Source organism: Stegastes partitus, unplaced genomic scaffold, assembly GCF_000690725.1.
Source record: "Stegastes partitus isolate 25-593 unplaced genomic scaffold, Stegastes_partitus-1.0.2 Scaffold228, whole genome shotgun sequence".
Classification (NCBI taxonomy): Eukaryota; Metazoa; Chordata; class Actinopteri; family Pomacentridae; genus Stegastes; species Stegastes partitus.
This window is the reverse complement of record NW_007577959.1, coordinates 500545-527785: the sequence shown is the minus strand read 5'-3', so window position 1 is coordinate 527785 and position 27241 is coordinate 500545. Positions and strand designations below refer to the sequence as shown.

General features: G+C 38.2%; 2 protein-coding genes across 8 annotated transcripts; one reads left to right on the top strand and one right to left on the bottom strand.

Annotated features, from left to right (window-relative positions):
* Window positions 1-570: 570 nt before the first annotated feature.
* LOC103356957 (retinoschisin-like) lies at window positions 571-4205 on the bottom strand. Its single transcript, XM_008281302.1, has 6 exons — window positions 4151-4205; window positions 3664-3689; window positions 3330-3534; window positions 1713-1854; window positions 1422-1617; window positions 571-723 (listed from the first exon to the last, which is right to left on the bottom strand). Exons 1-6 carry the CDS (start codon window positions 4203-4205, stop codon window positions 571-573), a joined length of 777 nt encoding a protein of 258 aa, XP_008279524.1.
* Window positions 4206-5803: 1598 nt separating this feature from the next.
* On the top strand, window positions 5804-26417 carry LOC103356955 (AP-1 complex subunit sigma-2). Of its 7 annotated transcripts, XR_520168.1 has the most exons (7): window positions 5804-5881; window positions 6568-6746; window positions 9621-9729; window positions 10194-10331; window positions 14687-14773; window positions 16941-17003; window positions 23290-23331. XR_520168.1 is itself a non-coding variant. In XM_008281298.1 (6 exons), exons 2-5 carry the CDS (start codon window positions 6568-6570, stop codon window positions 14732-14734), a joined length of 474 nt encoding a protein of 157 aa, XP_008279520.1. In that variant the 5' UTR covers window positions 5804-5881; the 3' UTR covers window positions 14735-14773; window positions 23290-23363. The 7 variants fall into 7 exon arrangements, 6 of the variants coding, with proteins under 6 accessions (XP_008279520.1, XP_008279522.1, XP_008279521.1 ...); XM_008281298.1 differs by lacking the exon at window positions 16941-17003 and having other exon boundaries at window positions 23290-23363; XM_008281300.1 differs by lacking the exons at window positions 16941-17003; window positions 23290-23331 and adding an exon at window positions 19054-20403.
* The last annotated feature ends 824 nt before the right edge of the window (window positions 26418-27241 follow it).

Below are 27241 nucleotides of genomic sequence, written 5' to 3'. Positions count from 1 at the left end.
AGACACAAATTAGTAGCATAGTCAGTGTTTATCTGCTTTTTTGTTTTTTTCCAACAGAGCATTTACATGAGAACATAAACCCACAGATGAATGCTTAACAATTTTAGAATATTCATGTTTACATATGTACCAGTAAATCTCAAATAAAACAAGCTCATTTGATTTGACTCCTAATCTGTAGAATCTGTTTTATTTCTTGATATTCAAAGAAAGTTTATGAATAAGTCATTAAATCTTCTCTTTGTTTTGGAACTCCTTTAGTTTTATTGAAGGTCAGAGGCCTTCTGATTGCATTTTGAGCTGGAATGCATTGAGGAAAGTGTCTAATTTTGTGTTTACACGTTAGCACAATATATTTTTGCAGACTTTAAGACAGATAAATAGTGCATCAAGTGACACAAAATGTGCTTCGAGCCTCAACCAAAGAAACACAAGATGTGTTCAAGGAATGAAGGTCATGTCAAAGTAACATCATGGATCTTTCAGTGCTGAACCAATGTTCCCCTTTTGGCAAGTGGCTGGTTGGCAGGGGAAGGATGGACGGTGAGGAGAAAGCAGGCGGGGTGCACTTCAGGAACACTTGTTCATGCACATCAGCAGCTCCAGCCTCACGGCGATGCGGGTGTGCCATCCCAGCGGCAGCAGGCGGATGTAACGGGCCACTATAGGAGGGCGCAGAAGGTTTTGCACCGTGGAGGAGCGATCAGAGTTTCCATAGAAGACCTACAGAGAACACGGAGTTATTGTTAGCACATTTACACTTTAGAGGTACAAATGATCTGATGACAAATTCTTAAACACACATCTTTCTATATTTGAATCCCACTGTGTTTGTGTATGAATTCAAAGACTGCATCATATGTACTAACTGACTCATTAAGATTAAGTTTTAAAAATTTAAAAAAAAAAAAAAAACACACACCAAAAAAGTCAATTTAAACTATTGTGTCACTTTTTTCTGAGAAAGTATTTAGCTTAGTGTATTTTCATAAAGGCAAAAATTAAAATATATGTGATATGCAGAAGAACGCAAATCAAAAATATTCTTTTGGATGAAAATCTGATAAACAGAATTAGTTCAAAATACTAAAACAATTCCACTTTCTTTAAAGTTAGTGTTAGGTCTCCATAGAAAATTCTCCTTGTAAATGCTGGCATATATAGTCTTCTTACATTAATATGTTCCTCTTTTAAAGAGTAATAAACTATTTACCTGCTTTTTCAAAGACGTTTCAGAGAGGTCATGGAAAAACATCACTGAACAGCTTTAACTGAAGGTTAACTGTGATAAGCGGTGCAGTGAGTGAAAGGTTTGGGAGTTGCAGTAAGTTAAAGGTGGTGATGTTTGTCACATTAATGAAGCCTGGAGGACTCATACATGAATAGACTGACAGTAACTAGCTAATATTTTGTGTAGCTACCCTGTTGTTTCCTGTCTGGTCTTTGTAATAGATCCAGTTGAGGGTTTCCACAGAGCGGTACTGGATGCTGTATTTGGTGATCCACTCATCAGCATCACAGCGGCCCTGAGTGAGGATGCCGGACACCACGCCCACCTCCTTCAGGTCGATCTGGAGCCACTGGTACTGGTCGTTAAACTTAGACAGCCACGCACACCTAACCAAAATGACACATGTATTCTTTTTCTTTTATTTCTTTGCAGCATCTGCAGTATGTGTGTCATGAACCGGAGGTGGGCTGTCATGACTCACCCAAAGCCCTGGTTGTTAAGGCGAGCTTTGTTGGGGATCCAGGAGGAATACCAGCCGCTGTACTGGTCCTGATTGGAGCAGCTGATCTGGTCCGAAGTCACGGATCCAGATTCAAAGCCCAGGGCTCCGTGGTAGGGGCATTCTGAGAAGGACAGGGTAAGAGGTTTACATGTGTTTTTTAAAGACACCTGCAGGGGAAAATCTAGTTTTTTTCCTTGTTAATATGTCCAGATGGTGCTGTTTACATGCTAGAAGACACATTCTGAGGGAAATAAGCAGTCAACCCAAATTGCTGAGCATCTCTGCCTTGAAATTGCAGTGTAGTGATGACAATCTCAAAAATACAGATTTAGTCTTTCTGAGTTTTGACTGCAACAAACTCAATAAAACAATCCTGTCAAATTGCAGGGTGGGGCTTCTCTTATAATTCTTCTTCTTCAGAATCGGCTTCTGGTTCAAACTTGTACGACTGATTTACATCTAAGCCTTTTTAAAGCAGGAAGGGATTATTTAAAGGAAAAACCCTCTAACCGTGTACCTTTGATAGACAGAGATTAGTTTTTAGGGGTTAAATCAATGACCAAAGAGGGTTAAACAGTTCATTTGACCTGCAGAAACTGGACGCTTTTTTTTGCCCTGACATTAAAACTTGTCAATAGTCTCTAGACTAATAGCACAACATTTAAATTGTGTTCCAACTTTGTTCTCGTGTAGAGTCCGGCTTTCCTGCCTGGGTTCATCTTGCTTACAGTGAGATTTGATACTCGGAAGGCTTGCGTGATAAGGAGGAAGAAGATGACCGGGGCATCATCTGATGTGCGCTTCCTTGCCCAGTATCATGCTATTAGGTGAAGGGCACGCCCTATTTTGGGCTCCCTAATCTGCTCATCACATTCCTGCACAGGTAATGAGATTATCTAAACAGCATTTGCCGTTCCAGGCCTCTTCTTCACAGTTGTTCATTTCCAAACAGTGAAGTGTCGGTGCGAGCCCCTCTCATCTTACAGCGAGAAGTTAGTTGAAAAATCTTAAGATCAAAGAGGTGGGGATTTTGCTCTGCTGCAGATGTGCCCAGACTGAGCAAAGATTGAACTGAGTTTATATAAGGAGTACTAAAATCCCTCTAGGGTTGCTGATTTAACCCCTAATAACTAATTTCTGTGTATCAGAGCATGCAAAGTTTTTTGCATGAAAAAAAAAAGTCCCTTCCTACCTTAAAATGGCTTTAGCAATATTCTGCCATGCTGCAAAATGGCAAGTTGTACTTTTAGGGTTATTCTGCTATGTATGTTTGAACCAAAAGCAGATTGTGAGGAAGAATAATGATGCAGAAAGCCTCATCCTGCAAGCTAACATTGCTGGTTTCTTAGTTTTGCTACATATGACACCCTGGAAGTCTGAATCTGTGTTTCAAAGACCGCCATCAGTAAACTAAAGGTCTTAAGGTGAACGTGCTCATCCATGGCATACACTGCTTATTTTTGCTCATTATGTGTCTTCTGGCGTATAAAAAGCACCATATGGAATGTTAACAAGGTACAAAAATCTCCATTTTCACAGCAGAGGGACTACAAAGTGAGTCCAGGTCAGGTGCAGTGGCCCAGGTGGAATCCTCACCTGGCATGCAGGTCAGTGGGTGACCCTGAGGTGGCGGCGGCGGTGGTGGTGAGGTCGGCAAGACAGCTGGTATGACAGCAGGGCTGCGTGTCGGTGAATCAGCAGATTCACAGTCGCAGGTGCAGGCTTTGATGTTCCTCGTCCATGTCTCGATCACCTGCTGGTCCTCCTCCTGCAGCTCCTCCTCCTGGACGGCCTCCTCCTCCTGAAGAAAACACACAACCACACACACACACACACACACACACACACACACACACAGGGGGGAGTGAATCCAAGGTTGCTCTCAGAATTGACTAAAATCACATCGCTTTCTTTTAGGAGCTTGTCTTACCTCCTGTGAGTGAACAGTGAGCAGGGCTACACCACATCAACAGATGCATGAAACGTAAAAGCAGATGGTGGAAAAAAAATGTGCAGGCCGAGACCACAGGGAAAAGAAAACATTAGAGAAGAAAATGAACTAAAAGTAACCTGTGAGAGATAAACCTCTTTTTTCTTTTTTTGCAAATGTGAGCATGAAGTCAATAAATGTGTCTAATTTGTAGATAATTACATGCGTCTAGAAGAAGCTTGCAACAGAAAAATGACAACCACAAACACTAAAAGCTTGCTGGTCACTGACAGATGAAGCTGAACCAGTTTCATTTTATTGCAGCAGCATTTCAGTGCACTACTTTCATTGCTGTGTTCTTTACTTATGCACTCTTTAGCACGATTACATAAAGATGCAATTACGTAGACAAGAAAGTGAGTGTAGTTGCAATTTTTAAGGCAAATTCCAGTAATATTATCCCTCACGCAGGTGCACAGTGACTTACCCTGAGATAGAAGCAGGAGGAGCAGCACAGCAGCACGACGAGCGGTGACCTCCATCTTCGTCTTCAGCTGTGCTGGAATGAGGAGTGTGTGATACCCAACGCTGGTGGATAGGATTACTGTAATCCACGGGCCCACGATGGCCTCATCTAATGCTCTTTATTGGCCCTTAGACACCTCCCCTAGGCTGCTCCATTTTACTGCAACTGTACTAAATACCTGCACCTCATAAATTAGCAGTGAGTGTCAGTCTTGATGACAGCGGTCTATGCCAAAGACGTAGTCAAGGAGGATCTTTCTTAAAAATGTTTTAGGATTAGTGGTGGAGGAAGTGTTCAGATCAGTTATCTGAGTAAAATTACCAATACAGCGATGTGCTACATTAAAGTGAAAGTGCTGTTAGGAAATCCTACTGAAGTAAAGGTACATACTGTAAGTACTAGCAGCTGACTGTAGTTAAAGTACTTTTAGTTTGTAGTAGTAGTTTGGTCCCTCTGACTGACATGTTATTATATGTGGCATGATTAGTTTATTAGTAGTGAAGCATCACTGGGTCAGCAGCATGTTACTGTTGTAGCTGCTGCAGTTTTATATCCAGTTTTATGTACAGACATGAGATAAATCTGAGGGATCGTCGCATGATTAACAACTATTTGTAATAAAATAATTTTTTTGATGTGTACATCATGCACAACTTTGATCTGTATTTTCACAGTCAACATGTAAATTAATGCTTTTTTTTCTATGATTTTATCAGATGCTATCTGTAATTTACCACAATGGGGCAAATCTGTAAAATACCAGTTTTTAAAATGTGTAATTTTCCAGTCCTTAGTGTACTTTTTTTTTTTTTTTTAATGGTGTCAAATATTGAATTTCCCTTCTGGGATAAATAAAATATTTTTCATTCAAATATCTGTAAAATAATCATATGTTTTGCTGACTTAAATACTGTAAGAAAAAACCCCCACTAATTTTACAGTAAAACATAAAAGAAAAAATACCATATTTATAAAATATATATTTTGATTAACTGTGTTGTGATTTTTTTTCTGATTAACCACTACATTTAAAAAGAATTTATATAATTTTTCCAAGTTATCATCTGTAATTTACCAAAACCGGGAAAATCTGTGAAATAAGAACAAATTCATCAAGAAATTAGGCTTGCTGTTCCATTTTTTTTTCTAAAGTGTGGACACATGCTATCATTTACCCGTATCAATCACACACACAGCGCTCATTATATATTTACGACTGTGTTGTATTGGAGGCATAAATAGCAAATACCTCTAGACAGGTATAACAGTAGTTTGTTGCCCACTTTCTGAATACAATACAAGCTTATAAATGATTTATAGTGCTGTCTGTTGTGAAAGCCAATATTAATCACTTTCTTTTGATTCTAAAGTCGTGCATTTCTTATTCCTCGCCTTGATAAAGTCACTTATTTCTCCGCTTCTATTTAAACATTCAGTTTAAAATCAACCAGTTCCGCCCATGAACTTCAAATGGGCGGAACTATTTTGTGATTGCGTTCCAAAGCAGCCAATCACGTTTAGGCTCCTAAGTTAAAGCGCCGAAAAGGCGGGCACTGTCGAAACCTGTCAGCCAATAAGAAACGTCGTGAGCCCCGGAGTGGCCAATCAGAAGCTCGATGTCAACTGTCGGTGTTTCAGGGTGGCGTTGGGTGGCTCATTTCTTCAGAGGGGAAAACAGTGTTATAATTCAAGGTAAGTAGTTTCGAGCTTGTGTAATTTTCTCTTGAATTCAAAATGTACACACACGCTTTGGCCGCAAGTGGTGTTTTAAAGAAGCAAACCGGTGGCAGGACGTGCTAATGCTAACCGCTGAATAACGGTGTACTTCCGTCGGGCTGTGTTGATAACGGTGAAGTGGTGTAGCTAACTGAACATAACAGGCTTTTAAACAGGGAGTGAAAACGGCATTTGTTTCAATGTGTTGTGGATTAAAAACACGTTATATGTTGTTTCTGGTTAACTGCTCAGTCTAATTTGGACCCTGAAGTTAAGTCGTGCGCTGTTTATCTCAAACACATGGCAGCAGCAGCCAGTACACAAACACCAACTCACTATCCTGTTGGCATTCTCGATCACAGTATTACATCAGGTGTAATGCTTTTTATTGATTTCCTCAATTTCACTGACATGACTGAACTTAATTTGCCATGCATTTCTTGTACCATATGTACTGCTGTAATAACATCCTCAATTCAACTTGTCAGAATCAGAATAACTACATGCATGATGACATAAAAAGTGCTCTTTTGGATGTTTTTCGTCTCTTTCTGCAGATATCTTTAACCACCCACTCTGTCCTCTCATCTTTCCATTCACGACACCTCTGTTTTTTTGTTTTGTTTTGTTTTTTGTGTTTTTACTCCATCTCTTCATTTCAGATGCAGTTCATGCTTCTGTTCAGTCGACAAGGAAAGCTCAGGCTTCAGAAGTGGTACGTGCCTTTGTCTGATAAGGAGAAAAAGAAAATCACCAGAGAGTTGGTGCAGACAGTCCTGGCTCGGAAACCCAAGATGTGCAGTTTTCTGGAGTGGAGAGACCTGAAGATCGTGTATAAGAGGTGGGTAGAAATTGGACTTGATTATGAACAAAGTGTTTTCTGTTTTTCACACTTCCCCGGGCAATTCAGAGACACATCATTCATTGGGAATCAGGAGAGAGTGATACCAAAGGGATCATGGCTGCTCGCAGACTACAACAAGAAAGAGCATTAATTTTGCCTCATTATATCCTGTTGCCGTGCCAACGGACAAGCAGGCAGACTATCTGTGAACCCAAGTGACCCAGCGGGGACAGACAAACACAGCACTGGAGCTGCTGATCAGTCAGAGATTTTGCAACCAGATGTTTGTTCGACCCCTACAGTTAAATAAATTTAAAGTGTCTGGGTTTTGTTTTGTTGTTTCATGTAACAGTTGAGTGGTCACTGAAGCCCTTTTTTAGACATGGGCGACATAACATTTCATCAATCTGTTGAAGTGAGGGCATTCTGCTGTTCAGACATAGGCCACTCTTGCATTACTGCTCCTCACATTTTCAGTGAGATATACCCACCACAGAGAAAACCATGGTATTTATCTGTCAAGGGATGTATAAAGCATAATAATGCACTAATTAACAAACTACTAAATCTAAACTTATACTCAAACTGTCCAAATAAGTTGTAGTCTAGAATATTTTTGGTATACACTCAGAGGAAGGACTCCTACAAAGAGCTGGAAGCAACAGACTGAACTTAAGCTCCTGTTAATGTTAATTTGACTTGTTGCATCTTCAATGCTAAGTTAAGGAATAATATCATCATTCAATAGCGATTAGGTTGTACTGAGGAGGTCAGAATATGTAATTATTGTATGTATTCTCTACAGAGAAAGAGCTAGAGAGGAGTTGGGAATAATAAGGTGTCAGGTCACATTTGCAGATAGATGGTTGGTACACCCAACCGAGCCTCAGGACATCAAGTGGAAATAGTTTTTAATACATCAAAGACAATAACAGTGGCTGCTGTTTGATGTGTTGGCTGTCCACAGTGTACAATCACACATATGAAATATAAAAAGTGAAAAGGGACCTGGAAATATGAGATGTGGAGTGCCTTGTTAAGCTTTTGATAAGGTGCAGCAACCAAAGGATGTAACATGAAGATGTGCTGTATGTTGAAACGGCACGCAGCTGTAAACCAGAGGGTTTAATCAGGTGCAGCAACAAATGTTTCAACATGCAGCCTGTCTCTCTGAAGACTTCCAACATGTCAAGGGTTGATGAAATGTTTTACTTCAGAAATTACAGAAAAATGCCATTTTTAATTTACCACAGATTTAAGGTGATTGACTAAAAATTTTTTAGACAATGAGCCCAAAATGCAAAAATAGGATCATGCTTCTATTAAATATGACAAAAGAGCACCAAATGGTCACATTTGAATAGCAAATATACTTGAAAAATAATGAATTAATTTTCTGTTCTTTGACCAAATGAATTATTAACTAGGTGTTGCAGCTGTTGTCTTAATGACCAGATCTTCTCCACCAGATGATAAACTTCAGATGCTGCACCTTATTAAACGCTCACCCGTATTAAATGTGTTTTGTTTTGTTGTTTTGCCACCAAACAAGGACTAACGCTAAGACCGGGTGCCTTTGCAATCTGAATCTGTAAAATCTATACCGTAGCATGTCTGTGTCAGAATTAAGGCTGCAACTAACAATTGTTTTCAGTGTCAGTTAATTAGTTGATGATTCTTTTGATTGGGTGGATATAATATAAGAAAATGGTGAAAAAGTCAATGTTTATGACACTGGAATCAGAGAATTTTGACCTTTTTTTTCCTTGAAAAGGTTACTCAGAATTATTCATTGTTTTTAAAATTATTGATAGGAAATTTAATAATTAGCAATAAATCAATTAGTTGATAAAACTAGTCAAAGTCTGTCTACAATCAGACATAAGGCTATGGATCTGCTTAGACTTTTTCAAAATAAATTTTAAAAAAACCCAAAATGTGGCACCAAGTAAGACTCTGAGGTCTCTTGTTATGTGAAAAAACGACATTATAGTTCTTAAAAGTCAACATTACGCGAACAATATTTTTCAAGGATAAATCCACAAGTAAAACAGTGTGTAACTGTGTCATCAGCGCAACACAATAATGCGTATTATTTTGGGAACCTCCTCTACATGAAACATAATTTGCTTTCAAAGGTTTGACCCCTTCGCTTCCTCTCATTGTGCATGTTGGTGTGAGTCTGCCGCGGTAAAAAGGCTGCCTCACTTCTATAAACCACAGGCAATTGAGCAACTGAACTGAACTGAACCCTTTTGTGTTTTCTGAGCTTGGCTGCATCATGCATTCATTTGCACAAACAGTAGGCAGGGATGGAGTGGATCACAAAAACAATCAGGAATTCAAATTAATCAGTCAAATTGGTGACAGATCAGTGCTCCCAACAAGCTGCTGTTGTGCTATGGTTCAGACTTGCCCCAGTATGTTCTGTCTAAAATGTACAGCGCAGTCCACTGTGCTCTGCTGCCCCTCTGCTTGCAAGGGATCAACTGACCAGCTCCTTTATTAGCCAATCATCACATGCTTAAGGAGTGCCTTCGGGATTATCAGGGATAAAGCACCATGGCAGAATGGGGCTTAACTTATTCAGCCTTCTGCATTCGGCTTCTGGCTTTTAAATGAATACCCTGTACACAGTAAACAGCAATCCTTAATAATAACAGAGAAGTGCTCTGTCAGCGCCTTTACAGTGAGGTGGCAGACAGTATATCATTTGAAGATCCTGTCTAAGTGATAAAAATGCAGTCAGCTCCTTTTACATTCACTTGACACTGCAGTTTTCGCAATGAAAGATGCTTTTTTAAAATGCTGTCTTTTTATTATTTGGCCTGTCGAGTTGAAATTGGTTGTCCTCCTGTCTTTGTGTTGCAGATATGCCAGCTTGTACTTCTGCTGTGCCATAGAGGACCAGGACAACGAGCTCATCACACTGGAGATCATCCATCGATATGTGGAGCTGCTGGATAAATACTTTGGCAGTGTGCGTTTGTGCTGTCACTCTGATATGTTTTGCATCCATGCTGTGGTTACTTGTTGAGCTTTGGCAATATCAATGCTTATATGCTTTTATTTTATAATGCATTTTAAAAGGAAAATGATCTTTGTCCAGCTGCACATTTTAGCTCAGTTTTAAAAAATAATCTCCATGTATGCTAGCAAACCTGAAAGAACCATGTAACATTAATTAGTTGTAGGAAATACTATTGAGGAACAGTAATGGCGAACAGTAAGACCAGAGATTTCTTTAACTGCATGACAATTGCTTGTACAGAAGCCCAACTAACATGGGGTTAGCTGCATCTCCAAAAGTTATAGCAGTCCAAGAGTGTGAATAAATGTTGCAGAAGTCATGTGTTTGAAAACAAATGTATTAGTGTGGATGTAGCCCTAGACTAAAAGTAGGTGTAATTCATAATGAGTATTACTTCATTTATTGTTCAACAGGTTTGTGAGCTGGACATTATTTTCAACTTTGAGAAGGCTTACTTCATTCTGGATGAATTCCTGTTGGGAGGGGAAGCTCAGGAGACGTCCAAAAAGAATGTACTGAAAGCTATCGAGCAGGCAGACCTACTGCAGGAGGTAAGATGTTTAATAAATCTTTGTGGGAAAGAAGTCATCTCATGCTACTGACTGAGCTTCTCTCTTTCTCTTTTTTCATTCATAATCAGCCCTCCTCTTTATTGTTCGCTGACATTTCTGATTTTTCAGATCAAAGGGAAGTGGAGTAGAAATAGTGGAATCAGTTGCTTAGAGTTATAATTCTTAAGATTTCTGTCTTGTTTAATTTGGTGACACCCTTGGTTATTGAGGATAACATCAAGTAATGTTTTAAAACTACTTATTTACCATTTCCTGGATTATATGTTTTCTTATGTTGATACATCAAATTTTGCATCTCAACATTTTTGCTTTATTTAAACGTTTTTATTTTAGTTTTTTTTTTTTTTTTTAGCTATCCTGTGTCTCTATTCAGGTTTTTTAAATCACAAATTGACAATAGTATAAAAAAGGATGGCTGGAAATACATCAAATACAGGAAAAGTGTTGGATTACGGTCTGTCAGAACTAGTTCTGTCCCGCCAGACTGGAAATCAGATGCGCTTAATGTTTATACCAAGGGGGAGACGGTATTTAAACAACTGCCAAACTGCACACATTTTCAGACAGGAAGACAATGATAGTGCAGCTTTTTGTTGTACACATGAAAAGTCCCAAATATAGCTGAGCAGCAATTGCAAAAGAGAGCTATAACGAGAAGTAGAACACCCAGCTCCCCTCACCTCTGCAGGCCAACCAAGGCATGAAGTCGGAAAGTTTCAGCTAATAGGAGACACAGACGCATTGTCCAACCTCAGAAAGGTGTAGGAGGGAGGGGATTTCCAAAGGTATCTGACATGCAGTTTGAGTAGACCATAATCCCATCTTTGCTGTTGCTGCTCTATTACTTGCTCCAGTATAACACGATCCAATGATAATAAAAAACAATGCAGTGTTGTGTTGGTTTTCATTGTGAAGCGGCAGCAGCAGCAGAAGGAAATGATGGGTTTGAATTAGCTGCTCACACAAACCCTGATACAGCTGTGAAATTAAAATAAGCAGTAAACTTGTGAAGAGAATTTGATTCAATGGCAGACTGTGCCATAATTAATGAAAACTAATACTAACAGGCACGTAGTTACAGAATGCAAATATATTGCTGACTATAAACAGCATAAAACTGCAGTTTGATTGAATGTCAATTTTAAGGATTGTAACTTTTAAGGTCTGTGCAAGTTGACATTGGAGTGCTTGCTTAAGTAACAATAAATGTTAAATCGTGGTCAATTTAATTTGGCTTTTTGGCCAAGAATTTGCACGGTTTATCACTTGATGAGCCTAAAAGAGTCTTTTAGACCCAGAAAGTCTGTAAATTCTTATATTTAAAAAGAACGCCAAATTAAATTCACTGTGACTTAATGTTGAAAGGAAATTTTAAAAAAGCAAACCTTCCAGAAAGAGCAAATACTTTTTATGGGTTTTGTATATCAAATAAAGAAAGGAAAAAGTATTTAAAATACACTTTAATAGAATAGAATAGAATAGAATAGAATAGAAATACTTTATTTATCCTAGACCTGGGAAATGATTTCGATACAGCAGCAAAAAAAGAAAACACCAAATCACAACAAGAAAGGGCTAAAGCTAAATACTAAATTAAATTAAATTAGACTAATTAGATTAAATTTGATTTCCCCTCTGAACGTGACACCTGCTTTGGCATGATGTTGTCCAGCTGAGCCAGAGTTGATGAATGTGTTTAGCTGTTGTCAGAGCAGTAGGCCTAGTTATTGACTGTGTTTTTTGGAGTGACATGTTAAATCCTACTTGACCTAATTCCTTATAAGAAATAATACTCAAATCAGACCAGATAATTTAGAGTCACTCGAAGAAAGGTGGACCTTACTACCTTCAACTTTGACTAGACTTATTTTACCTTGTACAGGCAATGTGGAGTTCATTTATTGTGCTGTACATAGTGTTCGTGTGTAGAGGAACTTTTGACTCCCCCCAGTGAGGTTTTAACCAGCGGCAACATAAAAACTGAGTGTAAAAGAATGCCAGTTTTGTTGTTTGGGGTTTAAACTACTCAAGAATACTACACATTTCTGTTTTTTAAGTTCTCAGAATACCAGGAAAATACATAGATCATAGATCAAACAAGGTGACACAGACTCATTGCCTCAACTTCATGGTTCCTGTTGTGCACAGTCGCCCCACAAAAGCCCATTCTGAGCCAGGAAAAACTCTGCTGTATTGCCTTACAGCTCTGTGAAGTAGAGAGGGGGTTGACTTGGGACGTCTTGTTCTACACGGTCGCTCTTTCTCACACATTTTCTCACACTGGTCAGTGTTGGATTCCTGATGACCACGTCTGTCTTTAATTTTCAGCTCGTGCTGCATAAGTGAAGTACTCAGATCATTTATACAGCCTCATTTTTGCAAATCCTTCTTTTTATTTCTTGTGATTTCCTTTTCATGGGCTTCACTGTGCTTTATGTGTCTTGCATTTAGTTTTGCTTGATCATAACCTTGATTTTCAGCTGACACGTTTCTCTCTTTGCTTGTGTATTCTTTACTGTTGTGATTTGCAGAATATAGACTTTCAGATGCGCCTGTTTGCAGGTACAGTTGGTGAAGTAAATATTGCTGTAGTGGTAGATCAGTAGCCGTAGATGGACTGTAGATTCTCCAACGTAATGCACAAAACAGCAGAAACAACATACCAGTAGCAGCAATGTTTCAAGTGTTGGGAACTCACAGTGAATAATGAAGTTACTGGTGTGTTTTTTCTGCCTCATATCAACCTTGATTTCTCTACTGTAACTGTAATCTTAAGCACTAACTGGTAACTTCATCAACAGCATATTTATATGAAGTAGTTTGATACTAGAAGTAAAGCTTAACATGCAGTAGTTTAATGTCATCTAAATAAACATGTAGTAAAGAGCCTATGTTTTGTTCCAGTAGCATAAATGTGCTCTGTGACTTCACACTTCCTTCAGACCTGGTTTACGGTCACAAGTGAGCAGAGTTCAGGTTGCAGCCTAGAAACAAAGCTTCATTGTCTGCATTGCTGAGACCACACAGACACACATTTTCTAGGGCAGCATTTCATTTAGAGAGACCCTTATGACAGCAGCAAAACCACAGTGTCACAGCAAGTATATTTTGACTCTAAGTACAGTAAGCAGAGCACGAACAAACACTGATCACACAGCTTCTCTTGTCATTTCAGTTCATTAATGTCATACATCAAAACTAGAAGCGTAAACACATCACACATCTTTACCTTACAGTCACAGAATTAATGAGAACCGTAACAGTAGAGAACGAACGTGATTTTTATTATGTCTCTGTAGGGAATGAAAAACAAACTGTCAAAATAATTTGTCAGCATGAGCTTGTAAAGGTAGTTTTTATTGTTGAATATACATGAAATCAGTAAAATACACACTGTGTTTGGTGTTACAAAGGGGTCTAGTATAATGTAGATCTAATCAGGCAGGCAGGCAGCGGGCTGATGGCTTTGTTGGATTTGTTTGCTGAAAATTTAGTCAGTTAGTGCATCAAAAGGCCACAGCTAATGAGTTCAGGGAAGGGAAACCAGGCCACTGCTGACAGCCCATTAACATCCACAGGAGGAAAGTGATGTGAACTGTGGAGAACAGCCAGCACTGGATATCTTAGGGACAATTTCTTTATGTAAATTATTAAAAAAGTCTTCACACATGTGGCTATTAGGGTGGCAAAAATGGGTATCTGTAACATAATCAAATTAGGAAAAAATAGGGATTAAATATACCAAAACACTGATATAAATATCCTGCAAAGAGACAGTGTTTGTCAGATATATTAGCCTGGAAATGTATTGGTTACTCTCTATTGAACTGTAAATGGAATTTCTTTGATATCATTCATATTTGACAAATCTGTTTCAGGTGAAAAAGACGTTGTTGAAGTAAAACAAAAGGGCACCAAAGTTTGAACCCTCTTTAAAACTTTTTTTTTTTCATGTTACCACACTTGGAATATAAATTAGCCCAAAGTAGGTAATGATGTGTGGCCCATCACCATTAGCTGTGAGGCAGCAGCTGCCCAGCCAAGTCCATAATCCCTGAGGACAAAGTGTGAAGCTGTTCATTGATTTACGGTCAGCAGCACCATCAGGTAGCCGCACTGTAGGGAACACGCTGTACTTGTGGTCCTAAAGGGCTTATGGTAAGTTCTTAACATGACGTTTTTCCTTGCAAGTGCATAAATATAGTAGCTGTTTAAAACCATTTAATTGATTTTCCCGCCTTGAAAGAAGCAGGGTCGAAAACATCAAGAGTGCCGATTCACCCTGAGAGACAGAGAAAAAGATTTCTCTGATTGGCTCAATTCTGTATTTGTAGAGCCAGAGTGAGGACTGGGGAAGTTTGCCAAATGAGGAGCTCTTGTAAAGGGCCTTGAGTCCATCCATGCATCCGTCCAGGCCATCGGTAACTACTAGACTGGTGCAGTCAGTCAGTCAGCATGGGTTTTACAGTTCTGCGTGCCGTGAACTTCTACCTGCATGCATCTCTGTCAGTATGACCATCTCTTAACTCCGAGTGAAAGAGAGACGACACAAACGTGGGTTATAACGGGCATGAACTCAAACTGCAATGTTTCAGACATGTCTGAATGCACTCAGTTTCACTAACAGGCAGTATAACATTTTACGATTTGGTCAATATTCTTTTATATTTACATCATTTTTACATTATTGCAAAAAAAAATAAAAAATCCATATCAATAAGGTTATTCAGTAAAACCTGCAAGTTTTTAAGGAATTAAACTAAATTAGAATTTTGACATGAATGGTAATTTAAAGTGAAAGAGCTATGCTGCCTGTGTGAATACGAGCCTGATGTTTTACTAACAGCACTGAATGAAACTGCTCAGAATAATGGATTCTGCACTAACAATAACAATATACATAAAACAATATTTTACATTTATCCATACTAATATTGATTCTTCGGGTTTTTACATGCCCAACATTGCCATTTTTTACATCTATTAATTAATGACGGATGAAGGTAGTGTTACAAGGTGTCCCATGTAAAGACCAAAACCAACAAAGCTGACTGCCCTCATGTATCGGTGGCTCTCAGATCAAATCACCATTTGTGCCTAATGAAGTTGTAAATCTTTGAACCAGGCCATAAACGTGGTTTCTTTTCTTTTTTTTTTTTTTAAAGATTCAATCTGTAGTAAACTGAGCACCTGTTAGGGACGATGTTCACCAGCCACTGACTGTTATTCTCATTATCAATTATTTTCAGTTATTATAATTTGAAAATCTTAGGCTGTAGATTTGGATGTGCCTTTCTGGTTTGACCAATTTTCTTGCCATTCTGGGGGATTTTCATGTGACCACTAAAGTATATTTTTCAACAGTGTTTATCTGATGACTGAGCCAAGTCCTTTTTTAAAATAAATGGAAATTATGCTGTGTTAATTTCAATTAACTAGAGCAGCAACAAAGAAGTGTTTCTATTGTCAATTTAACCTGTTGGTTATCTTTTTAGATAAATCAATTAGCTGTTTGGTCTGTAAAATGTTGTGAAAATTGTGAATCAGGTTTTCTAAAATGGCATGTTGTCTGCCCACAACCCAAAGATATTTAGTTTACTGCTATAGAGTTGGAAAGAAACCAGAAAATATTCCAATTCTAGAAGCTGGGATCAGATCATTTAGACTTTTTTTCCTTTAAACTGCTCATAATGTTAAATTGATTGCCAAAATTGTTGATTCATATATAATACTCATACTCATTAGTTGGATCAGTTCATTGTTTCTTTTGGTCTTTTCATGGATTAATAATAAACAAAGATGATCACCAACCACAAAACAAGCCTTATTTATGGGCCAAAGGAAAGCGTTCATTATTAATTAGTTATTACCGTGTTGCCTCGTCTTATTATAGGTTTTTTATAATCAGGACAGCAATCAGATGAAATTCAAAAATGCGTCTGGTGCTTGAGTCACAAGGGGAGAAACAATTTAGTTAACAGACTCCTTGACAGCGTAATTTAGTAATCAGGCCTGATAATCAGGCTACTCAGCTGGAACTTTTAAAAACACCCAAGTGTAATGTTGGTGCATAAGACGGTAAAAAAAGTCAAGTAAATTCACTGATTATCACAAAATGTAAACATAGCGTGCACACGAGTTAGCAGATACAAATAACTGCAGGGTAAAACAATGCAGGGGCTCATTCGGAATTAGGACCTTGTGCACAGTGCAGTAATTAAATGGAAAACATACCACTGGGGATTTGGTGGGAGCTATTTTAATAAGCCTTTAATGAAATATTTCTCAGGAGCTGGCCATTACTTTGGTGCCAGCAAGCAGATCTTCTTTTGGAATAATGATGCCTCAGAAGATTTCAGCTCAGCTCAGCTCTGCATGGGAGACATCAGAGATAAATTGAGCAGAGACGTCCCCACGAAGAGGGCACAGTTATTGTGGCGGTGCACCGTTAATCTCCTGCTCCCTCAGCTCATGCAGTCGATGTGTAGCGTTTGTAGGTTGCTGAGAGGCTCGATCTGAGGTGACCGGCAGTGCATCATTCTGTTTGTCTTTGTCCTTATATAAAAAACAAAAATGTTTGCCTCACAGGTGTGATGGTCCCAAATATGGCCTCTGAGTCCTCTGGTCTTTTCCAGAATTAGGCCTGCGAAGGTGAATACTTTGTGTCTGTGAATTTAGAGCCTCTAGTCTCACTGTGTTTATTGGTTTGTGTGTAGCACAGTTCCTGCTGGTTGTAAACGGTCTTCCTGGTCTCGTTCATGGTCTCCTGTTAATAGTTACAGCTGAAAATATGTGTTTGTATTGGAAACCGAAGTCTGTCTCAGTCTGTCTTTGTTCTCCATTCATGTGTTAACGTTTCATTGACACTGTCCACTACTAAGTTGTTGATATGATGCAGTTTGGGTTAAACACACTGTTTTACACTTTTTAAAAGTGTTTATACTCACTCACTCAAAAAGAATGTTTCACATTTGGGGTATTTTGCTATTTTTCCCCTCACTAGCTGTGTTTCCATCATCTATTTTATGTGCATTTTAAAGTATTGCATTAGAAAAAGTTAACAAAAACCCGAAATTGAAAAAAAAAAAAAAAGTTTTTACGCTCATTTGCGGTGGTTTTTCACTTTATCTAAGAAGAACTAATGCTCACATTAGGAAATAAAAACACTCTTTCTGATGTAGTGAACATTTAACATATATCACTGATCAGCTAGTTCCACCTTTTTTCACTGCTTTTATTTCTGTACAGCATAAAACATGACAAATACCACCTGATTAATCACAACATGCCTGATTGAAAGCATTTCCTGAATTACCAGTTAACAAACAACTTGGTTTTGTTTCAGGCTTCTTCAACTAATTCTACAAATTCACCTTTTCCTTTTAAATCTTTTGCGACATTTAAAAAGTTCACTTTAAATTAACCCTGTGATAGACTGGTGACCTGTTCAGGGTGTCCTCGGCCTTTGCCCTAAGTCAGCTGGGATAGGCTCCAGCCCCCCCGCGACCCTAGTGAGGATTAAGCGATGTATAGATAATGGATGTACTTTAAATTAGTTTGACAATTATATGGAAACACAGCTACTGAGGTAAGACGGACATGTGGGTACCTTTTCTAAATTAAGGTAAGCTTACTAGTCATGGCTCTATGTTTCCAGTCTTTAAGTTTTGCTAAGCCAAACATAAAAGTGGGATCTGTATTTTTATTTACTTAACTTTTCCCAGACTATCCCCTTAGTAGAAAAAGAGGAAACAAGGGTGGCAGTAGTTCGTGTTTAAAGATTGCCTCTTGCCAGCTGCTCTGTCTCCTGCATGTCCTGTGGGTGAACTGTGTGTGAATGGGATGGCTGTTACAACTCAGTGTTGTCTTGTTTTCTAAGCTGTGTGCATTTCTCTCCCCCAGCCTCGTCATGAGTACTTTAATGTGCCTGTGTACTGATTGGCTGCCATCGCTGCTGCTGCTGCTCCTGCTGCTGCTGCTGCTGCTGCTATCCACCCTGCATGCTGAGCTCCTCAGTGCCTGGCACCTTTCTTTCTGTCCTCTGAGCACCTGACATTGTCGTTGGTTTGAGGGTGTAACGATACTTTCAATTTCGATTCCATACATGACAGTCATGATATATAATATTGTCACAAAGCACCATAAACAAAAGAAAATAATGAAAACAATTAGGCTGGATTGGACATTCCTCTGGTAGCAGTCAATATTCTGTTACTGGGGAATAAAAATGTACCTTTTAAACATCACCAATATGTTTATTGAGTCACTACATGTTTTGTGGTGAAGTATTGTTACATGCCTGTCATTGAACATTTGAACATCTCTTTATTATCACTGTAAGTTTACATCATGTGCCATCATGATCCAAAAATAAAAAAAGACCCAAATAATTCAAACTCAAGAGCCACTTTTTCTTTCTGGTGGCATTTGTCTTGGAGCTTAAGGCTCTAAAAACAATTTCGTAGCTGAAGCAGCTAGGAATTTCTTGCTGTTTTTGAGTTTTACGATTTTTTTTTCAAAGTGAATACTAAAACTTGGTGCTCAGCAAGTTAATTTGAGGTTAAATGAAAATCTGCACACTGTTGGATCCGGATGACACATGGTTAAAACCTCAAGTTCACAGGTCAGATTATTATCAACATTATTTTTTAATAAAATCCCTTCTCCTTTTTATGTTCATCTGTGCTATCACAACTCGCAGTATGTGGAGAAAGTCTGCCCCCTGTTGCAGAGATGCACAAGTGTGTCTGACTGTGTTTAAGTATGCAATAAACATTTAGGGTTCAACTATTTTAAGTTCAAACACACAATTTGAAAAGAAATTCCTGAAGCCCAGATTATAGAGTGTGACTATGTGAATTTGAATGCTGCTTAAACACAGATTCCAGGCTCCTGACCTTCATACTTAAGTTATTATCATGCCTAAAAGGTGTTTATCCCATTGGTTTTATCATTTGTATTTTTGTTGGTTGCCTCACGGGTCATGTTTTTGTCTGAATTCAATTTATGTCAGCCATCAGTGGGAAGTGATTGCAATAGAAGTTTTGTGTTATCTGTTTCTTGATCACATTTCTTTTTGAGTTTTGTTTGTGTCTTGTCACTTTGCATCATATGTATTTGACTTTTAGGTGTTCTCCTTGTTGTAATTTCTAGGAGTTGTTTTAGGTGTAAAAATCAAAACAAACCTGTATTCAGACGATAGCACACACTAAAAGAAGAAACCGATTTTAAATCTCTGTCTCATACCAAGCTGAGGTGTTATTTTTAAATCTTTGAAATTATTTATAGCTGCGATTATTTAAATACATAGAGAAGTCCACCCTCAAGGTAAGTGGTATTAGTGGGATTATGCTAAAGAAATATTGCACTTTGCACTGATTAACTAAAGCCCCTTTCAGACATGCGCTCTTTTACGTTAATCTGACAGCATCTGAACTTGAGCATTGTGTTTTGTTATTGGGTAGTTTCACATGTCCAGACCGTCCTCCACAGCGCTGTGTCAGCAGCTGAAAGATGGTCTGACTGCAAAAAAATCAACACTCTGCAACAGGACAAAAGCTCTGGATAGTTTCTTTTAAAGGAATCATAATAGTGTTGGGCGGTGCTTAGCCCAGGATGCAGCAACAGTGTCCCTGCAAGTATTGATGAGAAAACTGTTTAGCTGGAACGTTTGCACGGTCATTAAAATGGCTTATTCACTGAAAGAAACAAGCAAGGCCTTATTGTCTAAATTACAGAATAAGACAGTCTGAAGCAGCAATGCTGCATGTCCCATGTCTGAAAAGGGCTTAGGTGTTCTTTTGACTTCCTATATCAAGATAATAGGCATTTCAAAATACATATTTAGCCTTAGACCTTATTTATATAATGATCATCATCAGTTATAAATGCACACTGACTACGCACTAAAAATGTTTCATATGATCTGTAAGTTTTCATGTGTCCTACTAATGAAGACAAATTGCAATAATACATCATTCTAAATAATAGATTGAGTGACATTCATCAATGTAAACAGTAGATAATAAATTGTTTTATCATTCTTTGTCAATGAAGCACACTGGTGTCTTTCTTTAATATAACTGGTAGTTTCCTGAGTTTATGGTGTTTCCCTCCATCTTCCACCTTCTGAAATTCAAGCTGACATTCAGTCATGTAGTTTTTGCAGCCACTGTGTTCTCCTGTGCCAGAAACAGACTGAATTGTGCTAAGCTCCATTTGCTTTGCAGATGTTTAGCCTACATAATAGGTGACAGGGGATTCATCGTTCCAACAAAGTATTCCCCATGAGTGAGGAGTCTATAATTGATGAATAATGCATAGTTGATGTTTCAAGGTCTGGGTCTGGGAACATTTTTGCACTGAAAATGAAGCCGCTGTGTAGAAGTGTGTTGTTTTTCTCCTCTTAGTAAAAAGCACTTGTTTTTTTTTGTCTCACTGCTCTGATGAAACTCCTCTCTTTACTTTGTGCTGAACCTTGTTTTAGGATGCCAAAGTAAGTGTTTCTCTTTTTTTTTTTCTGCCACAAATCACCAGTTCTGATGATTTTATGTGTTGTCATCCACAATTCCTAGCACATTTAGTGAATCAAAATCTGCATTAAAAAGTAAATATGCAACAAATAATTACTTGACATATGTAGACCAACTCCTTGAGCTCATCACGTCTTTTATCCTGCTTTCATTTTTATTTATTTTTATTTTTTTGCAAGTGTGTGTCCAGATGAATATTACAAATAAAGAGAAATGCAGCTTTTAGAACTATTTGTGTATCAAATCTCCTAATAGAACAATTGAACTAGAGTTGTGGGTTATTTAGTAAGAGCCCCTTCTTTTGTACCTCTACATGTATTGATATGATTTAATGTAAATATAAACTGTGGAGCTTGTGACGACTTGAGGTGCTCATGGACTGTATATAAAGATGGATGAACTCTTCATGACATCACCCATATGGTTCCTGAACAGCAGTTTTGAAGCTCAGTGTGGCGGCTCAAGCTGTCGCTGTGTTGGCAGTGCCCGTCTAACTCCCAGCTAATCCAAAAATGAGCAAGGAGATGGAGGATTGGAGCCGAGGCAGGGCATTAAAGCATCTCTGGGTCATGTACCATCCTATGAAAGCACTCCTCTGTCAGTGAAAGCAGCCATCAAATCTCTCCCCCCGCCCAATACAGTTGCCATGCACAGGAAAGTTAGAAACAAAGCTTCTTTTTTTTTCCAGGCAGTGAACAAGTTTATTTCTGCTGTATAGTTAGACATTTTAACATGGCAGTCTATGAGGACTGCCCCGCTTTTAGTGCCAGCCCCAAGTGGCCACTCAGAGAACTGCAGGTTTTGCTTCATTTTTTAAGCTGCCACTTGGGATGTTTCTGTTTTGTAAGAGTTTGGCCCCAATTGTGTTTATATTGTGCACATGCATACTTACACTGCTGCTGTCAGTGCCCAATACTTGTTTCTTTTACATAAAGTATGTATTGAAGCTGTCCTCACAAAGTATGTACTGTTTATTGCAGTATGTATACAGTTGCAACATACTGCAATGGTCATAATACTGTGCTTTAAGCTTTCACTTTTTCACTCTCGCTGGTTCAGACTTATTTAAACTTGTGGAGACACCACAATGTCTGTCTTGCTCAGAGAACTGTGAGTCAGAATGGCTAGAAAAGCATGATGGCCTGGAAACTGCAAAATTTGACTACATGTCGTAGGATATCTGTGTATTTCTTGCATGTTGCATTTGACATATTGTATTAGGACATCATAAATCTTTTTGTAGCATACTATATAGTATGGTAGTATAGATACTGGAACACACCCAAAGCTTCTGGGTCTTAAATAATAGAAGCCAATGTGGAAGTGATGTAAACTGGCATTATTTCTGACAGCCAGCAGGGGGTGACTTTTGGTTGCAAAAGAAAGTTCATTTGTGTAAAAGCCTATAAGACAATGACCCGATTTCTCGCTTGATTTATTACATTAGTAAACATTTTTCTAATGAGATTACGGTCTCAATGGCTAGTTTCAAGTCTCCTTCAATATAGCATGATGCTGATTTTATAAGTTATGATCCCATATAAAGTAAAATAGAAAATGAAGCAGGGTATGCTTTAGGCTACCATATGATTGACAACTTGCTGCTGTGTGGCGTGTGACTTGCCCTCAAGTTCTTGGTTGGATCTTCTCCTCCCTTGTCAAGTCTGGTTTCAAAAGACCAAGATGGCAACGGCCAAAATGCCTTTTGAGGCTTCAAAACCACAGCCCACAAACCACTGGGTGACGTCATGGTGGCTATGTCCATGTTTTATGTGCAGTTTATGGCTTGGCTGTAACAAAAATAATAAACCAGCATAGCAATGCACTCACAAAAACAGTAAAGAAGAAGAGCTAGCAAACATGGATTTAAACAATGAACAATTGAAAATGTACAAGGTTTTGGCTTTGCAAAGGTTATGAGGAGGAAAATGCACTCAATGTTTGTCAGGCTGGAAGGATACACACAGTGTATTTAGGTGAAAAATTCTAAATGAAAATAAAAATGTTTACAAATACCTTTTACTTTTCTCTGTCAAATTCCCAAATTTTAATAAGAATTTGTAGGATGAACTACACTACAAGCCGACCCTTTCACTTCACATGTATGAAATTTAATTCAGTGTTAACATCCATGATGCCAATCAGTTTGAGTTGTGCACCATAAAATCCGAAAGCACTGATTCAGAATGTGATGTGTTAACTGAATGCTTGTCATGTCTTTAAAACATCCCCCCACCGCTGCTGCCACTGAGGCGGTGGTGACATTACAGCAGATAAGTGGTGCTGTCACACTGTTTGTGAGTTGTGTTTGTAATGAGTGTGTGTCTCACTGAGTGTGTGTCTCACTGAGTGTGTGTCCCACTGATCGCTTCACTGGAAGCTGAGCTTCTTCTCTCCCTCCACAGGAAGCAGAGACCCCTCGCAGCGTACTGGAGGAAATTGGACTGACATAAACATTGTCCTCATCAACATCCACTCGCCACACACTCCATCATGTGCCAGCTACTCTGCTGTATGTAGCTGATAACCACTCACATTCATCTCAGAGCACTCACACACACACACACACACGCACACACACACACAACATGGTTTTCCCGTGCATCGATGTTCTACAATTCATTTTTTGTACTGTTTTGAAAGACAATGTAGCACTGTTTGTGTATTTCCTGCTGAGTTATTTATTTGTTCTGTGTGATGACAAACAGAAATGCAGCATAATTAAGCTTTATGCTGCTTTCCTGTCTCACTCAGATGCTGTACTGAGTGGATTTCTGCTTGATTTTGATTTGACCAAAGCTAATATATTCTGTGAAGCAAAGTTCTGAATTTCAAATATGTAAATCAAACCTAGAGAATAGGCTATATTATATTATAAAGGGAAGTCAAAAGTATTACATTAACAGAACCAAAGAGTTGTTTCATCTCATATTTGTTTCTTCAACACTGTATTGTGGTTACACTGAACTTCTTTGTCATTTATTATAGATTCACTGTACTTATATTGTATTGCACCACTGCAGTCTAACTTGACTGTGCAGTGGCTTAAAAAAGAAAATATCTCTTTTTTTAAAAAAATGAGTATTCTCTCAGTTTACAGGCCGTTTTCACTCCTATAGTCTGACTGTTTGGTCTATTGGTTTCTAATGGCAGATCCCACTCAATGTCGAATGCCTTAATCACTGATTGATGTCCATATCTGAAAAGAGAGACTATATATTAATATTGCATAAGAGAAGCACTTGCATGCCACTGCGATGTAGCAGGTAAATACACTGATCTGATTTTATTCATGTGCAAGAACTGTGTTCTTCTGTTTACTACTGTGATTCTCTTTTACTTATTTTATGGAAACATTTCACTGAACAAAAGTTGCAACAAAAACTGATGTCACACACAGTAAATACTAATTATTGTAGAAGCTGAATTATTCCATTTTTGGGCACAAGGTTGCAGGAGAACAGGTGGTAGACATTTTCATCCTGTCACAATCATGTTGTAGACTTCAGGGGGGACACAGGGAAGCATCCCCCTTGTCAAATAAAGACATTAAAGAAGTAGAAGACTTTTATTTTGAAAAAACTGCTGTACAATTACTGTTAGATGCAGACAGAGTCTTTTTTTTACTCTCAGACAAGGAATTATGAGCTCATACAACCACTAAATGAATTGTTAAAAACAAAATTAGAATTATATATATATATATTCCATTATGTTTTGAATTAACTGGTGCCTAAATATTGTGTTTCCTGAACATAAATAAAGATATTTCCACTATAAATTAAGGCCAAAATTAAACCAACTGGTGCATAACAATGTGTTAATGTGCCCCAGCCTCCATATACAAATGAAAGCTGTGCCCATGATATAAGTGTCTTCGTCTCTTGTAGCTCTGCTCTCATCTCCTAATTAAATCCTGAGAAAAATACCTGAATTTTTACCACCGATAGTTTTATTTTCTTCCCCAGCTAGTCACTGAGGCCTTGTCCACACGTACATGGATATTTCTTTCAAAATGTACACTTTTTTCCCCCTGTTTTTGTGTATGTTTTGGCCTTTTGTCCACATGGAAAAGCAGATTTAGATCACTGAAAACAGACCTCTTGAAAAACTCCTGAAGCCTGACAGAAACTCTGTTGGCAGTGTTTACTTGTATCCAGGGACTTCTGGACTTCTGACACAGAGTTTGTGCAACTTTGTTTACACGATTATGGGATTGTGTGTCACGGTGGAGGTGGGCAAATTATTGCTGGTGCTAGCCTTGCTAACTTTTTACATGTTTACACGTAAATGTACTGTTATTCTACCACTACACTGAAGAACAGAGGCGTCTGAATCAGTCTACACATACGATGCACTGTTGCTGGTGGTAGCCTACCAAAACCACTAGTAGCTTTTTTCAGGCTTCTGATTGGCTTTAGGTTTACAGGTATAGCACCACTTTTTGGTTGTTGATACCCTTGACATCACTTCAAATTGTGTTTTTTTGCGTTGTCATGTAGAGAGATTTTTGTAATGCATACGAGTGGACTCGGCCTAAATTTGCCACAATGCTTAGTAGTATATGGAGTAGGAATACTGATTAGGAGTAATCAAGGAGACTGACAGCTGACATTTGAAAACAATGTAGATTTGCCGTAAAGTGAAACAACTGGTGTCAAAATGTTTAAATTACACAAACTAGTTGAAATGTGTCTAATTGTTATGTTTTAAATATGTTTAAACAAAAGAGAACTTTTTTAATATTCACCTTTCAGTGTTGACAGTAGATGTTAGATGGGAACAGGACCCAATAGTGACACCGAAAATTGAAAAAATGCCCAATATCAGACTGATAATTGACTATCAGAGCTTGTTTGCTGCTGCTGGAACAGTGAGAGTGGCAACTACACAGTAAATTTACAGCAGTTCAATCAAAACTAAAAGCTAAAGAATTAATCACAGTTTCCTTCTTTTCCTATACTCTGTAATAAACAGTATTAAGGAGCAAACCTGCCCTAATCATACAGAACAATGACCATCTGTGCATTGGGAATTCCCCACCTTTTTGCACTGTTTACAGATGTTTTCCTTTTTTAACCTCCTGGGGGCCCATAAAGACTCTGCTGTAGTGACATCTCCCTCACTGCCACGTTGTTTCACCTGTTACAACTCAACCACTTTGTCCAACATTAATTCACTACAACACAGACACCATCTTATCATAGTTCCACCCGACTACAACCTGAGCAGAGGCCATGGAGGATCAATTGAAAACTACTTTGTCAAAGCCGTTTCACTGTCCATCCTACACTGCTAGTTATTTAGTATAAATCACACAGAGTCTCTGGCCTGTGAAGCCACACATACAGCCGCCCTCAAATTTATTCATTCCCTCCCATTAAAGAAGGAAAAAAACAGCTGTCACTGAAATCAGTCAAAATAATAATAATTTTTTTTTGATGCAAATCATAGCATTGCTTTTAAACTGTGGTCCAATATAAATATTAAAAAACAAAAACAAAAGCCAAGCAAACAAGCATGATGGGACCGGTAAATTAATATTTTGTTGAACAATCCTTTGAGGCAATCACTGCAATCAAGTGTTTTCTGTAACTCTCAGTCAGACTTCTGCATCTGTTGACAGGAATTCTGGCCCACTGCTCATCAGCAAAGTGCTCTAATTTTTCCAGGACAGTTTTTTTAAAAATTATTATTCTTTTCAACCACAATTCAAAAGAAATGTCTTATTTCACTAAATTATAATTCAGCACATTTTTTTATTTATTGTTACTTTTTTCAGTTTCCACTTATTTGAGTGACTACTGGGAATTTTGCCTTTTCTTTAATGGAAGGGTCTGAATACATTGGAGGATGACTGTAACACACTGTAAAGCATGTAAACTACCTATTTATTACTGTGACTGGGGGGAAAAAAGTGATAGTAAAATAAAATAGCAATAGTGTTATGAACCCTTGCAGATGATTTTTTAAATGTACTAAAACAGTCATTTACAGCCACTGAGATAAACAAAATAAACTTTCCACACTTATATACACATTAAATGCCTTGGACACAGGACTGTACAAATATCGTAAACTGGCATTCAATCTGTATTCTATGTTTTCTTGCACTATACTGTTTGTTTGAACCAAAACTGTTCGAATGATATCTTATTCACTTTTTTTTTTCCATTTTGCAACTTCTTCTATATATCACAACTGTTTTACATGTTGAAGTAACTCCTGCCACTTTTCTATAACTTCATATTATCATTTTCATGTATACTTGACCGTGTGTGGTTTACTGTATCTCAACGGCGTGACTGAATCTATTCTATATTGTGTATAAAGTGAAATATACAGTAGCTACAGCAT